At 42.8% G+C, this 13,990-nt stretch overlaps 2 protein-coding genes across 2 annotated transcripts in view; one reads left to right on the top strand and one right to left on the bottom strand.

Annotated features, from left to right (window-relative positions):
* Positions 1-13,990, bottom strand: part of LOC115084679 (poly(rC)-binding protein 3-like) — a 1,201,673-nt gene that overhangs the window by 1,092,016 nt on the left and 95,667 nt on the right. The gene's annotated exons all lie outside the window — the stretch shown is intronic.
* LOC115083286 (taste receptor type 2 member 41-like) lies at positions 5,608-6,519 on the top strand. The gene has a single exon (XM_029587094.1). It carries the CDS (start codon positions 5,608-5,610, stop codon positions 6,517-6,519), a length of 912 nt encoding a protein of 303 aa, XP_029442954.1.

Here is a 13,990-nt window from a genome sequence, read left to right as displayed (position 1 = left end):
TCACATCATGAACAGAGTACGCACACATCGTGCGGGTCTGTGATAGACATAGTTCTTGGGCACTCAGGACACTTACGGAACACAGTGGCCGTGAGAGAAAATCTCTGGGAACCGACCGAAAACTGATGGGAAGAAACTTACCGGCGTCGACGATGGTCGGCGGTCAATGGGGGAACCCTGGGTAGGGAAAAATACAAATATAAGTTTAATTTCCGTGAGGAAAGTTTGTGAGGTAAACTCACAGAGCTCCAAGATCTGCGAGACCACTGCTGTGTGGAAAAAAGAGACTGAAGGGGGACCCCTGCTGGATGCAAGGTTGGTATCATGCTGGGCATGCTCAGTGGTGACAGTCAAAGTTCTAGAAACTTTGACAAAAGTGTTCCGTGATTGGGCTCCATCCCGATGATGTCATCCACATGCGAGGACTAGCATCCTGCTTGTCCTGTGAGAATGAGTGATGTGATCATATCTGCAGATGACACAGAATTATTCAAAGTAGTTATAACATGAACAGACTGTGAGAAATTTCAGGATGAACTTGCCAGATGTAGATAAGTGCAAAGTGGGGGCAATAATGAAAGCTCTTTCAACAGGTGAAAAAAGACATGCTAGCCATGAAAATCATGACTTTTATTATAGCTCAACCTAAACATGGGCAAAATTGTTCTATAACATGGGGTAAATTTTCCCACATTGTAAAGATGGGGCAGGAACAAGAGCTACAGACATTGGTTTATTCAAACCTATCCACATAGTTTTTGATGGAAAAATTACCCCAGCAGAAAGCAATTGCAGTCCTTGTGGGTAATTTTTCTGGGAGCAAAAGCAAAAGCCTATGCAGACTTTGATTATTGGTGTAAACCCCACAATTAAAGGGTGGATGCAGGCTGCTAGTGCAAACAGGTTCCATATCAGCCAGGAAAAGGACTGGAGTTATTGTGGACAATACATTTCAATCCTCAGTTCAATGTGCAGCAGCGGTCAAAAAAGCCAATAGAATGTTAAGAAATATTCACAAAGGAATAGAGAATAGAGATGTGAATCGGGTGCCGGAATCGGTTCCGGTTTTAGTATCGTGGACCCGCGGGAAATTCCGTTTCCCACAGACCAGATGTTTTTTTTTTTTGGCTGTCCTGAGCTGAAACCCCCCCCTACGCCGACCCTTTAAATCTAATTATTTACAATCCCTCACCCTCCTGACCCCCCCAAAACTTTCCTAAAGTCCCTGGTGGCCCAGCAGGGGTCCTGGGAGCAATCTCCCACTCTCAAGCTGTCGGCTGCCAGTAAACAAAATGGCGCCAGTGGCCCTTTGCCCTTACCATGTGCCATTGGCCAGCCCCTGTCACATGGTAGGAGCAATGGACGGCCGGCACCATCTTAAAAAATGGTGCAATCTCCTGGGACCCCCGCTAGACCACCAGGTACTTTAGGAAAGTTTTGGGGGGGTGGTTGGGAGGGTGTGGGATTGTAAATAATTAGATCTAAAGGGTCGGGGTGGGTTTGGGTTTTTTTTTCCTGTGTGCTCTTTCTCTCCCTACCCCCCCCCCCCCCCAAACGATAAGAAAACCACACAAAAATTTCATGGAGTTTTCCTATCACTTTCAGGGCCCCCGATACTTGTCGGATTAGAAAATATCGTATGATATTCTCATCCGTCAAAAAAATGATGCACATCCCTAATAGAGAACAAAACAGAAAATAGCACAATGCACTTGTATTGATCCATGGTGTAAAACTCCTGGGGGTTCATATTCAGTAGGACGTTTAGTGGACAAGTTATCCGGCTACAGGTAGCCGGATAACTTGTCCTGTTTTTCAGCAGGATAAATGCTCTACTGAATATACTTTCCTAAATTTATCATACTAACCATAGCTGGATAACGTTAAAGATAACTGGATATTCTTTTTGAGTATCACCGGTTATATATAAAGTTATCCAGCCTTGTGGGGCCGTATAACTTTGGACTTACCCACTGACAGATATATTCAACAAAGAACATAACTGGTTAAGGTTTGTTCCCTTAAAAAGGGACAAATCGCAGCCTGTCCCTCATCTCCCTCCCATCACCTGAGCTGCCAAGGCCCTATGGGGCCAAACTAGCCACCACCACCAAAACAGCCCATTAAAATATGATTTGTTTAGGATCACAGTAGCCTCCTACCACGATCTGGGGACATCTCTGCTATTGTTAGGCAACTACAATGGAACAAGGCGGTTCAGGCTGGAGAGAGAGAGAGAGAGAGAGAGTGATCAATATGTCACTCTGCTAGTTATACCTCAAGGTGAGGTTTGGGTGGTGGGGAAGGTTTTGTGGACAGTTTTACATACACAGTCAGAGGTACGAACAGCAAAGGTGCCATCAGTGAAGATTTTCTTTCATTTGGAGAGATGAAAGGTGAAAGAGAAGTTGATTTGCAGCTAGGTAGAGAGTGTATCAAGCTAGGTAAAGAGTAGATTGTACAAACCAACTCCTCTTTTTCCTATCATCAATGACAGAAAATATTCACTGATGGCATCTTTGCTGTTCATTCCTCTGTGTATGTAAATCTGCCCCCGAAAACCTATCCTACCACCCAAGCTTCACTCTGAGGTAATAGATCCCCTCTTACAGTGGTATAAATAGTAGAGTGACAGATTGGTATCTATAGAGGTTCTCTCTCTCTCTCCTCAATATGCTGTTTACCCATTTAGACAGATAAGTTGTGAGTTATCCATCTAAATGGCTTTTAAATATGTATCTCCTTATGTTTTGTGTGCAGTTTTAGTTGCCCTAGCTCAAAAAAAAAATAGCAGAACTTGAAAGGTACAAAGGGTGACAAAAATTGTAAAGGGAATAGAATGGATTCTTTACACAGAAAACATTGACAGATTTGGGCTCTTTAGCTTGGGGCAGAGACGACTCAGAAAGGCTTATAAAATCATGAATGGGGTGGAATCGATAAATATGGAACAATTATTTATTCTTTCAAACAGTACTAGGATTAGGATACACTCCAAGAAACTTAACTGGTAGTAGATTTAAAACAAATTTCAGAAATTAATTTTTCAGTCAATGCACAATTAAGCTGTGGAATTGGTTAAATTTAATAGTATAGTGTGGTTTAAAAAAGTTTTAGACATGTTTCTGGAGGTAAGGTCTTTAACACCTATTCAGCCGATAGGTATGAGGATTGCCACCCCTTTCTTCTGGTAATGAGCAACAGGAATCTTTCCCTTAAGATCTGTTGGGTACTTCCAAGAGAGAGACCCAGACTGGGCTTGATGGACCATGGGTCTGACCCAGCATGACTGGCACTTCTTATGTTCTAATAAATGCAAAAGGTGTAGCAAGGCAGGTAAATCATCACCAGGCACGAAGGACCGTGATAGGTTAAAGGCAGTCTTTTAATACTTCAAACATCTGTACGTCTGCCTGACAGTTATGAGGTTTGAAGTATTAAAAGACTGCCTTTAACCTATCACGGTCCTTCGTGCCTGGTGATGATTTACCTGCCTTGAATTGATACACCTTTTGCATTTATTTGAACTTTCCATTGGTGTGCTCTTGTTCTCCACTTATTTTCAGGTGTGTACTTCTTATGTTCTTACATAGTAAATTCAATGTTACAATGTATCAATACTAAGACACTTTAGTCTTACTAGTTCCACGAGTTAAAATGTAAACCGATGTGATATTGCCCAATGTATGTCGGTATATAAAAACAAATAAATAAACAAATAAATAAATAAATGGTTCTATTATAAACAAGAACTGAACAGGAGAAATGTTCTGCGTGCTATGGTGAAAGACACGTATGCACCTGCATTTTGGTGCTGTTAAAATAAGAATACTCTTTTCACAGCAAATTTATTTTATTTATTTATTTTAACATTTTTCTATACCATCGTTCAGTGGATACCGTCACAATGGTTTACATTAAGGCACATAAAAATTATGCTAAAGTATCTTACGTTAAACAGGTGCCATTAAGGATCGGTAACATAGTTTGTAAATAATATTAATTGGTGAGTGTAAAGAGTCATGTCCATTTCTCATTGTATCAGATTAGGATACGAGATTAGCTTTCTCATTGTACTTTTAACCTTTATTGATGAACTACAAATGAAACTTGAACTAATTCACAAATAAAATTATACACATAGGGGTAGATTTACAAACAGCGCGAATTGGCGTACTTTTGCTGGCGCATCAGGCGCCAGCAAAAGTACGCGGGATTTTAGTAGATACGCACGTAGCCGCGCGTATCCGCTAAAATCCTGGATCGGCGCGCGCAAGGCTATCGATTCTGTATAGCCGGCGCGCGCCGAGCCGCGCAGCCTACCCCCGTTCCCTCCGAGGCCGCTCCGAAATCGGAGCGGCCTCGGAGGGAACTTTCTTTTGCCCTCCCCTCACCTTCCCCTACCTAACCCACCCGCCCAGCCCTGTCTAAACCCCCCCCCTTACCTTTGTCGGGGGATTTACGCCTCCCGGAGGGAGACGTAAATCCCCACGCGCCAGCGGGCCTCTAGTGTGCCGGGACGCGACCTGGGGGCGGGTACGGAGGGCGCGCCACGCCCCCGGTAGGCTGCGTGGCTCGGCGCGCGCCGGCTATACGGAATCGATAGCCTTGCGCGCGCCGATCCCGGATTTGCGCGGCTACGCGCGTATCTACTAAAATCCAGCGTACTTTTGTTTGCGCCTGATGCGCCAACAAAAGTACGCCAAATCGCGCTATTTGAAAATCTACCCGTATGTGTGCAAAATAGCTATGTTTGAATGATGCATACTATTAGTCCTTTTAGTGTGCAAAGCAGCCTTTTTGCAATTTTGTGTTCTTTAGTACATTGGCTTCCCTGTGTTTCAATGTTGCAAGCAGCTTTTTTAAAAATGGAAACCTCAGTTTATAAATTATGAGTTAATAATAATAACAATAATGTTTATCCTCTATTTTATTTTATACTCTATTATGATAAAAATTGTGTGTATATATATATATATATAAGAGAGAGAGAGAAATAAATATTAAAAATTAGATAGATCGACTGAGGGTCTGATTTAGTAAGGTATTATTCCCATTCTGTGTCTATGGGAAAAACTTATTCAGGCCCATAGATATCTGCATACCCACCATTTCTATATAGCATAAGAATTACAGGTCTTTTCTAGTTGCATTGTTAACTGTAATAGCTTAATTAGTTTGCATCTATATATTTTTTATGGAAAAGATTTGAAAAAGAAAAAAAAAGATAACTTTTTTTTTTTGTGTGAAGCAAAGAAATATGGCACCATGAGCAAATGTTTAAGTGAATCCAATATTTTAAAAAAAGCATAAATTAAAAGTTTAAAATATATATATTTTCTCTTCAGCATCACATAGAATTTGAGGACAAGCATTAGAGTTATGAAACAAGTGGAAATGCAAAAGTGCACCAGCCCTATTTACATATGTCATCTACTCACAGCACAAATATACAAATGTTATCCCTTATTTTATTAGCAGTATAAGCCTTTCTGGATGTGAAGGCACAACAAGGTATTGTACAGAGGAAGTGCTTGGAGACAATTGCAGAACAGGGGTATTGAGGAAACATCTAAAAAAAGCAGTAAAGAAGAATGCAGAAATAAAATGCTGGGGCCTGGTACAGCATTAACCGTGGCTTTTTATGTAATCACCTCTATGATGGGGTTGATGGGAAACATCTTCATTGTAACTGTACATGTTACATGCTGGATCAGGAGCCAAGGACTCACCACTTGTGAAATCATCCTCTTCAGCCTGGGCACTTCCAACATTTGCTTTCAGCTCAGTTTATCAATCGGTAATATATTCAATATTATACACAAATCCTTTTTCTCAACTTACATTACTTTGCGTTTCCTACCTGTGATAATAGGGACCTCTTTCTACTCCAGTCTCTGGTTTGCTACTTGGCTTTGTGTCTTCTACAATGTGAAGATTAACAGCTGTCAACTGTTCTTCATCCGACTGAAAATCATATTCCCTAAGATGGTGCCCTGGTTGCTCCTGGGTTCTCTGCTGCTGTCACTGGGCATCAGTATTGCTGGAATCTGGGACACTGATTTGCATTCTTCCAGCATTGCAACTGCTAATATTTCTGATAACAGCACCTCCTTCTCTATGAGCCTCATCAGCAGATGTTCCTGCTTCTTCTACATACTGATCCTAGTGAATGTCTTGGCCTTTGTTATATTTCTATCTTCAGCAGTGCTGATCCTCACCTCACTCTACAGACACATAAGGCAGATGAAAAGGAATATGGGTTGTCTGAGATATCCCCAACTGGATGCACACTTACGGGCAGCCAGAACAGTCATTTTCCTCCTCCTCTTTCATATGATGTATTTTCTGAATGAGACTTTCATAATTTCAGGTGCTATGCAATATGGATCTAACTGGTTTTGGATTTATATCTTCTTTATGTCTCTCTTTCCAACCCTGAATTCTTTCCTTCTGATTCTGGGAAACTCACGGCTGAAAAAGGCTTTAGATGGGATTTTCCTGCTAATAAAATTCTGATGACAGGACAGAGCCTCACACTGATGATTGCTGAGACTGTAATGAAGTTTCACACTGATACATGCTTGGATGCATTGACGGAGCCTTCAGGGATGCATGTTGGGATACCAGAATGAGGCCTGAAGTGATGCATCTAGACATATATACACACACACTGTGATGCACTGATAAGGCTGGTATTCAGTGATGGAACCTGACATAATTGCATACTTGGACTATACACCACTAAGTAGAGAACCTTTGTTCCTCTCCATCTATGGAATGTGATGGAGTACCTCTACTTATCTACATGAATTTTTGAAGTGAGTGTTGAACTAAAGCACATGCGTCTATTTGTAAAAACTGTATGTTGTAAATAATGTACCATGTTCTAGCTTTGAAAGTTTATTTAATTCAATTTGATTAACATTTTTTTAGTTAACTCAAAAGTTACAATTACATAATAAATAATAAGAATAATATATTATTTTCTGTTCATAAATATTTGAAAAATTGTTTTTCCCTCTATCTGAACTTTTTTGGGACTCTGACCTGAAACAATTTTATTATTTTCTGACACAAAATTTGCTTTCCATGTGTTTTCATATCTTTAGACCGAGGAGTTTTCAAACTGTTATCAATAGCAGGAGGATTGTAGTTTGCAAATCAGAAGGGTCCAGAGACTCTTGTGACTCTCTTGAAAAAGCTAATGGGGGCATTTCTTACCTCTGCTGAGATTGCATTGTATACCATGACTTAAGAGAAGATCCTCATCCTATCAGAAAACATCAATTATTCTTTAATAGAAATATGGTGGCAGATAAATCAAGGCCCATCTAAATCTGTCCATTTCTGTTACAATGCCATAGACTGAAGCTGATCTCTAGGTTTCCCTTCACTCATTTTCCAGTAACTATTTAATTTCATGTTCTGTCTGCTAATATCTGCATTCTGATTTGATGCAGCCAGTCAGAAAGCTCCTTGCATCTGACAATCCTGCACTGTCAAGTTACAGCTGCCACTTATTTATTTATTTATTTATGATTTTTATATACCGACATTCAATGAGATATCACATCGGTTTACAATAAGGTACAGAAGGTATTTCCCTATCCCCTAAAGGGCTTACAATCTAAGTTTTTGTACCTGAGGCTGAGTGATTACAAAATAATAAAACTATCATAAACAAACATTCTTAACTATTGAGCAAAAGGTATAACAAGAAGCATATTAAACCAAACAACAAGAGACATCCGATTAGGAAGATAATAATTAGAAGATGCACTAGTGAATGCAAGATTCAAGATATTACAAGCATATAATAGTTAACAGCATGATGGCAAAGGCCCGATTTAACTGTGCTCTAGTTTTATTATATTTTAATAAACAGGTAATTTGAAACAAGATATGCTTCCTCTTTAAATGTGAAAACTGAAATTCTGGTGGATAGAAAATAATATAGTACAGCACAGAAATCTATTTCTTGTATTTATTTATTTATTTGTTGCTTGTTTATTTACTTATTTATAACTTTAAATTATAAATCACTTCATCAGAAACAAGATCTATGTGAAGGTATAGGAATGGATAGGAGGACACAGGACATGCAATTTTAGGTCCAATTGTTCAAGACCAAAAAAAAAAAAAAAGGGGGTAGATTTCAATACGTGCGCTTCCCGGCGTGAACACATGAACGAGCAGATTTTATAAAATGCGCGCGCTACTGCGCGCATGCTATAAAATCATGTGGCCGTGCATACGTGCAGCGGCACACACAAGGGAAGAAGACTTTTACAAACTCGGTGAGGCAATCCGGGCTTCCCCAGTTCCCTCCCAGTCTGCTCCAATTAAGGAGCGGACTGGAAGGGAACTTCCTTGTCCCACTGCCTAACCTTCCTTTCCTTTCCCTTCTACTCCCCACCCCACCTGTTTGGAATTTTTTTTATTTTATTACTTGTTGCTCCTCCAGAGCAGAAGTAATTTACATGCGTTGGTCGGCTGCTGGCACGTGCTTCCCTGGGACAGCAGCTAATGGCCGCTGTTCCACCCCTCCCCTCCCCGCCCGCTTTTCAGGGCCCGTCACTTATTCGTGTACCAGGATTTACACAGGTGACTGGGTCCATTTGAAAATTTGCAGGAGTTTTAAATCTACCCTAAATTTTACACTCACCAGACTTGATCCACCCAGGGTTTGTGTGTGGAGAAGCTAGAAAATTTTAGTTTGTTTTTTGATACATATGATAGTACCACAAATAGACTGTCAGCATCAATGTGCTTGTAATGCTGTTAAGTGCCACCAACAGGATTGACCCACTTTGCGGGCGACATCTACTAACACATAAGGTGGTTTTTGGCATGCCTGTGTACGGAAGGTGTACTTTACCTCCCTACCACTGGAAAGCAGCAAAAGCATGGCTTTTTAATCCAGTTTTTCATGAATAATAAAAATAGATATCTCTAACTTTGAACTACATGCTGTATCTGAGAAGTTACTCAAGTCTCAGTGATTATATCTTCTATGTCTTGATGTGTTCTTGTATATTGTTTATTATGATCTGATATCTTTTGTTATACATAGACAGTAAACTGGTGCGCAGGTGCACACACATGCGTGTATGACGAATCGCGTAAAAGGATGCAGCAGGATATAGGGGGAAGAGTCTTCCACAGGAGGATATAGGGGGCAGAGTCTTCCCCAGATATGGTTGTGATGGAGAAGGTACAGAGAAGGGATGATAAAGGGAATGGAACAGCTCCCCTATGAGGAAAGACTAAAGAGGTTAGGATTTTTCAGCTTGGAGAAGAGACGGTTGAGGGGGAATATGACAGAAGTGTTTAAAATCATGAGAGGTCTAGAACGGGTAAGTGTGAATTGGTTATTTACTCTTTCAGATAATAGAAGGACTAGGGGACACTCCATGAAATTAGCATGTGGCACATTTAAAACTAATCGGAGAAAGTTCTTTTTCACTCAACGCACAATTAAACTCTGGAATTTGTTGCCAGAGGATGTGGTTAGTGCTGTTAGTGTAGCTGTGTTTAAAAAAGGATTGGATAAGTTCTTGGAGGAGAAGTCCATTACCTGCTATTAATTAAGTTGACTTAGAAAGTAGCCACTGCTATTACTAGCAACAGAAGCATGGAATAGGCTAAGGGGGTAATTTTCAAAGGAGTTACGCATGTAAATGTGACATACTATTGTAGCAATTTTCAAAAGCTATTTACTCGAGTAAAGTGCACTTACTTGAGTAAATCCTATGGACAATTCAATGGCATATATTGTAGCAATTTTGAAAAGCCCACTTACTTGAGTAAAGTGTATTTACTCGAGCAAAAACCAGTTTTGCGCGAGTAAATGCTTTTTAAAATCAGACCCTTAGTTTTTGGGTACTTGCCAGGTTATTATGGCATGGATTGGCCACTGTTGGAAACAGGATGCTGGGCTTGATGGACCCTTGGTCTGACCCAGTATGGCATGTTCTTATGTTCTTATAACACATGCACATATATGCATGCTTGGTACAAAATAGGCAGTATGCAAATATATATGTGTATACAATTGTATATGGACACATGCATGTGTGCTAGCGGTGTGCATTCATTTTCGCCGTATTGGCGATCCACAACGTATATTGCACTATTCGTAGTATTCATGGGGAAGCGAAACGTATTGTGATTCCCCACGGATACACGAATCTTCGCCGAATTATACGGCCACCTAAATAAAAATGTAAACAAACTCCCCACCCTCCTGAACCCCCCCCCAAGACTTACCAAAATTCCCTGGTGGTCCAGCAGGTGGTCCGGGAGCCATCCCCTGCACCCTCGGTGCCGGTTGCATCATGGCGCCAATAGCCTTTGTCACAGGGGCTACCGGTGCCATTGGTCAGCCCCTGTCACATGGCCATCGGCGCCATCTTGTGCTCCTACCATGAGACAGGAGCTGACCAATGGCACCGGTAGCCCCTGTGACATAATATGGGCAAAGGCTATCGGCGCCATTTTGAGTACTGGCACCGGACGGCCGGAGTGCAGGAAGAGGTCGCTCCGGGACCCCCGTTGGACCCCCAGGGACTTTTGTCCAGCTTGGGGGGGCCTCCTGACCCCCACAAGACTTGCCAAAAGTCCAGCGGGGGTCCGGGAGTGACCTCCTGCATGCCGGCCGTCCGATGCCAGTACTCAAAATGGCGCCAATCGCCTTTGCCCTCACTATATCACAGGTACCGACGGTCGGCCCCTGTGACATTTTGAATACTGGCAGCAGATCGCTTTTGCCCTCACTATGTCACAGGGGCCGACCGTCGGTACCTGTGACATAGTGAGGGCAAAGGCGTTCAGTGCCATTTTGAGTACTGGCATCGGACGGCCGACATGCAGGAGGTCGCTCCTGGACCCCCGCTGGACTTTTGGCAAGATTTGTGGGGTCAGGAGACCCCCCAAGCTGGCCAAAAGTCCCTTGGGGTCCAACGGGGGTCCCGGAGCGACCTCCTGCACTCCGGCCAGCCAATGCCAGTACTCAAAATGGTGCCAATAGCCTTTGCCCATACTATGTCACAGGGGCTACCGGTGCCATTGGTCAGCCCCTGTCACATGGTAGGAGCACAAGATGGCGCCGATGACCATGTGACAGGGGCTGACCAATGGCACCGGTAGCCCCTGTGACAAAGGCTATCGGCGCTATGATGAAACCGGCACCGAGGGTGTGAGAGTGCAGGTGATGGCTCCCGGACTCCCCGCTGGACCACCAGGGAGTTTTGGTAAGACTTGGGTGGTCAGGAGGGTGGGGGGTTGTAGTTAATTTTAATTTTAACTGGGACACGAATAGAAATCGCCGTATTAACGCATCGGGGTGCCATACGGCCAAATGCAATGTATCTGCTCCCTAACGAATCCGAATCACGAATGCAACGTATGGCATCCCTCTGCACATCCCTAAGGTGTGCACAAATGTTGCCTCTACTGCATAAATGGGGGCATTTTAGTAGACATGCGCACCGACGCAATTATCAGTTTCCACAGTTTGTTCCCAGTTTGCCCAGTTAAAGGATAGGACTTCCTAACCCCCCTAGTTGATTAGCTTCTCTTTTACCCTGTTAGCCCCTACCCTTAAAACCCCGCTGACTAGTCTAGTATTTTTTGTTTTAGGACTTACACGCTATCCATTGCAGAAGTAAAGTTATGTGGTAGGGGACCCCAGTGCAAGCTTGTGCGTGTAACTATTTACGCACTGGTTTCATTCATAAATTCTGGAACATCCATGCCCTGCACATAACACATCCATACCACACCCCTTTTTTGAAAAAGGATTTTGAGTGTACACCAAAAGATATGCACATAAGCGGGTGTCTTATAAAATCCATGCGGTGTGCTCTGGCCTGACTTCTACACATATCTTCTGACTTTAGCATTCACCCCATATTGAGGTCAATATTCAGGTACAGGCAGCTAAGTTAGTTGATAATAAGCATGGGAAGAAGAAATTTTGTTTCGTTTTTAGTTTTGTTTTTGGATATTTGGTTTCCTTAGAATTTAGTGATGTCTAATGTTTATTTTGCTTGTGTAGTTTAAATAATGAACCATAAAAAAGTCAAATCCAAAAACGAAAAAAAAGGGGCTTCCCGAGGCATCCTATGTCCCCCACCCATCTCGCCCACCCAAAAGATTGTCAGCGCCAGGATCCTCCCCAGCTCCCACTTACCTGCTTGGTGGTAGAATCCAAAGCTGAGGCCTAAGCCCAGGCCGAGGTCACAAAGACCTACCACAGCCTAGGCCTAGGTCCTATGGAAGGCCCAGGCTTGATGGCTTGGATTCAATGACTGGGCCTTGGCCTAGGCCAGGACCCAGCTTCCAGCCCAATGCCAGAGCCAAGTTCAGAGACCAGGTCCCAACACTGGGTCCTCATTCCGAATCCAGGACCAACACTGGGGCCCAATCTGGAGGCCAGGTCTCAACACCTGGGGCTCAGAGCTCTTCTTTCTTCCTTCTTCTGTCTTTGCCAACAAAATTGCTCTGTCTTCTCGGGAGGCACAAGAGTTAATTAATTCTGGTGCATCCTCCCTAGTGTAGGGCATCATTTTGATTTCAGCAGTACAATTAGCTGCCATACATCAAAATGGTGACCTCCACTAGGGATGATGCACTGCAGTTAATTAACTCTGGTGCTTCCCAAGTGGAAGGCATCATTTTGTTGAAGAAGAGAGAAGGAAGAAAGAAGACCTCTGAGGCCTGGGGTCCCAGTCTGGGTCTGGGCCAAGGCTGAGGCATTGGAACTCGGCCCACCCATTAGGCCCTGGTGTCAGGCCTGCATCTGGGCCAAGGCCCTGGTATCTGGCATTGGGCCTGGTCTGGGCCCTGATCTGGGCTGAGGCCCAGGTGTCAGGATCAGGCCTCCTAGTCAGGCTCAGGCGTCAGGACCCGGGAGATTCAGTCTGACCTCCCCATTATTAGTAATGTAAACTGCTTTAATAAGATTGTTTAAAAGCGGGTTATCAAATCATTTTACCTGTCACAGATGTCAGGATCACTGGTCTGTAGTTTCCTGGATCACCTCTTGATCCCTTTTTAAAAATTGCTGTTACATTGGCATTTGCAATAGCAGGTCTGTAATTTTATTTCTCAGTTCTTTCAGCACTCTGGGATGTATACCATCTGGTCCAGGTGAATTGCTACTCTTTAGTTTGTCAATTTACCCAAGTACATCTTCCAGGTTTACTGAAATTTGTTTCAGTTCCTCTCAATCATCACCTTTGAAAATCATTTATGGCATGGGTATATCTCTAACTATATGGGAAATCCACAAACAAAAACGGAGTAATATACTGCACCAGCAGATCAATGCTGGTGTACACCTGTTATGATGCATGGGTATATCTCTTACATCTTTCTAGGTAAATACCGAAGTGAAGAATTTGTAATCCCTAAGTGCCCCTTTTACCACTTGATCATCTAATGGTCCAACTGACTCCCTTGCAGGCTTTTTACCTCAAATGTATCTTAAATGTACTTTTATCTTCTCATACCTTATTTAGAATCCCCCACCCTCCCAACCCCCCAAAAACTTTATTAAAGTACCTGGTGGTCCAGCGGGGGTCCCGGGAGCGATCTCCCGCTCTCGGGCCGTTGGCTACCACTAATCAAAATGGCGCCAATGCCCTTTGCCCTTACCATGTGACAGGGGCTATCGGTGCCATTGGCCGGCCCCTGTCACATGGTAGGAGTAATGGACGGCCGGCGCCATCTTAAAAAATGGCGCGGGCCATCCATCATTGGGATTAGAAAATATCATATGATATTTTTATCCGTCAGAAAAACGATTCACATCCCTACCATTTTCTATGCTTCCTATGCTTCCAAGCATCTTTCTGCTTTACTGGCACTTTATCCTTGGGTTTTTGCATCCTAAATGCATTACTCTACACTAATCTACCGTGGCTGTCATAAACTGAAAAATCCACCCCCACCAATTGTTCTTTATTTTTTATGATAGCAAACA

This window comes from Rhinatrema bivittatum, chromosome 2 (genome assembly GCF_901001135.1).
Source record: "Rhinatrema bivittatum chromosome 2, aRhiBiv1.1, whole genome shotgun sequence".
Taxonomy (NCBI): Eukaryota; Metazoa; Chordata; class Amphibia; order Gymnophiona; family Rhinatrematidae; genus Rhinatrema; species Rhinatrema bivittatum.
Note: the sequence above shows the minus strand (reverse complement) of the source record. Positions and strands in the feature narration are given on the sequence as shown.

Bases quoted from the DNA above. Each gene is read 5' to 3' on its own strand.
- LOC115083286 (XM_029587094.1), top strand. From the start codon at position 5,608: ATGCTGGGGCCTGGTACAGCATTAACCGTGGCTTTTTATGTAATCACC.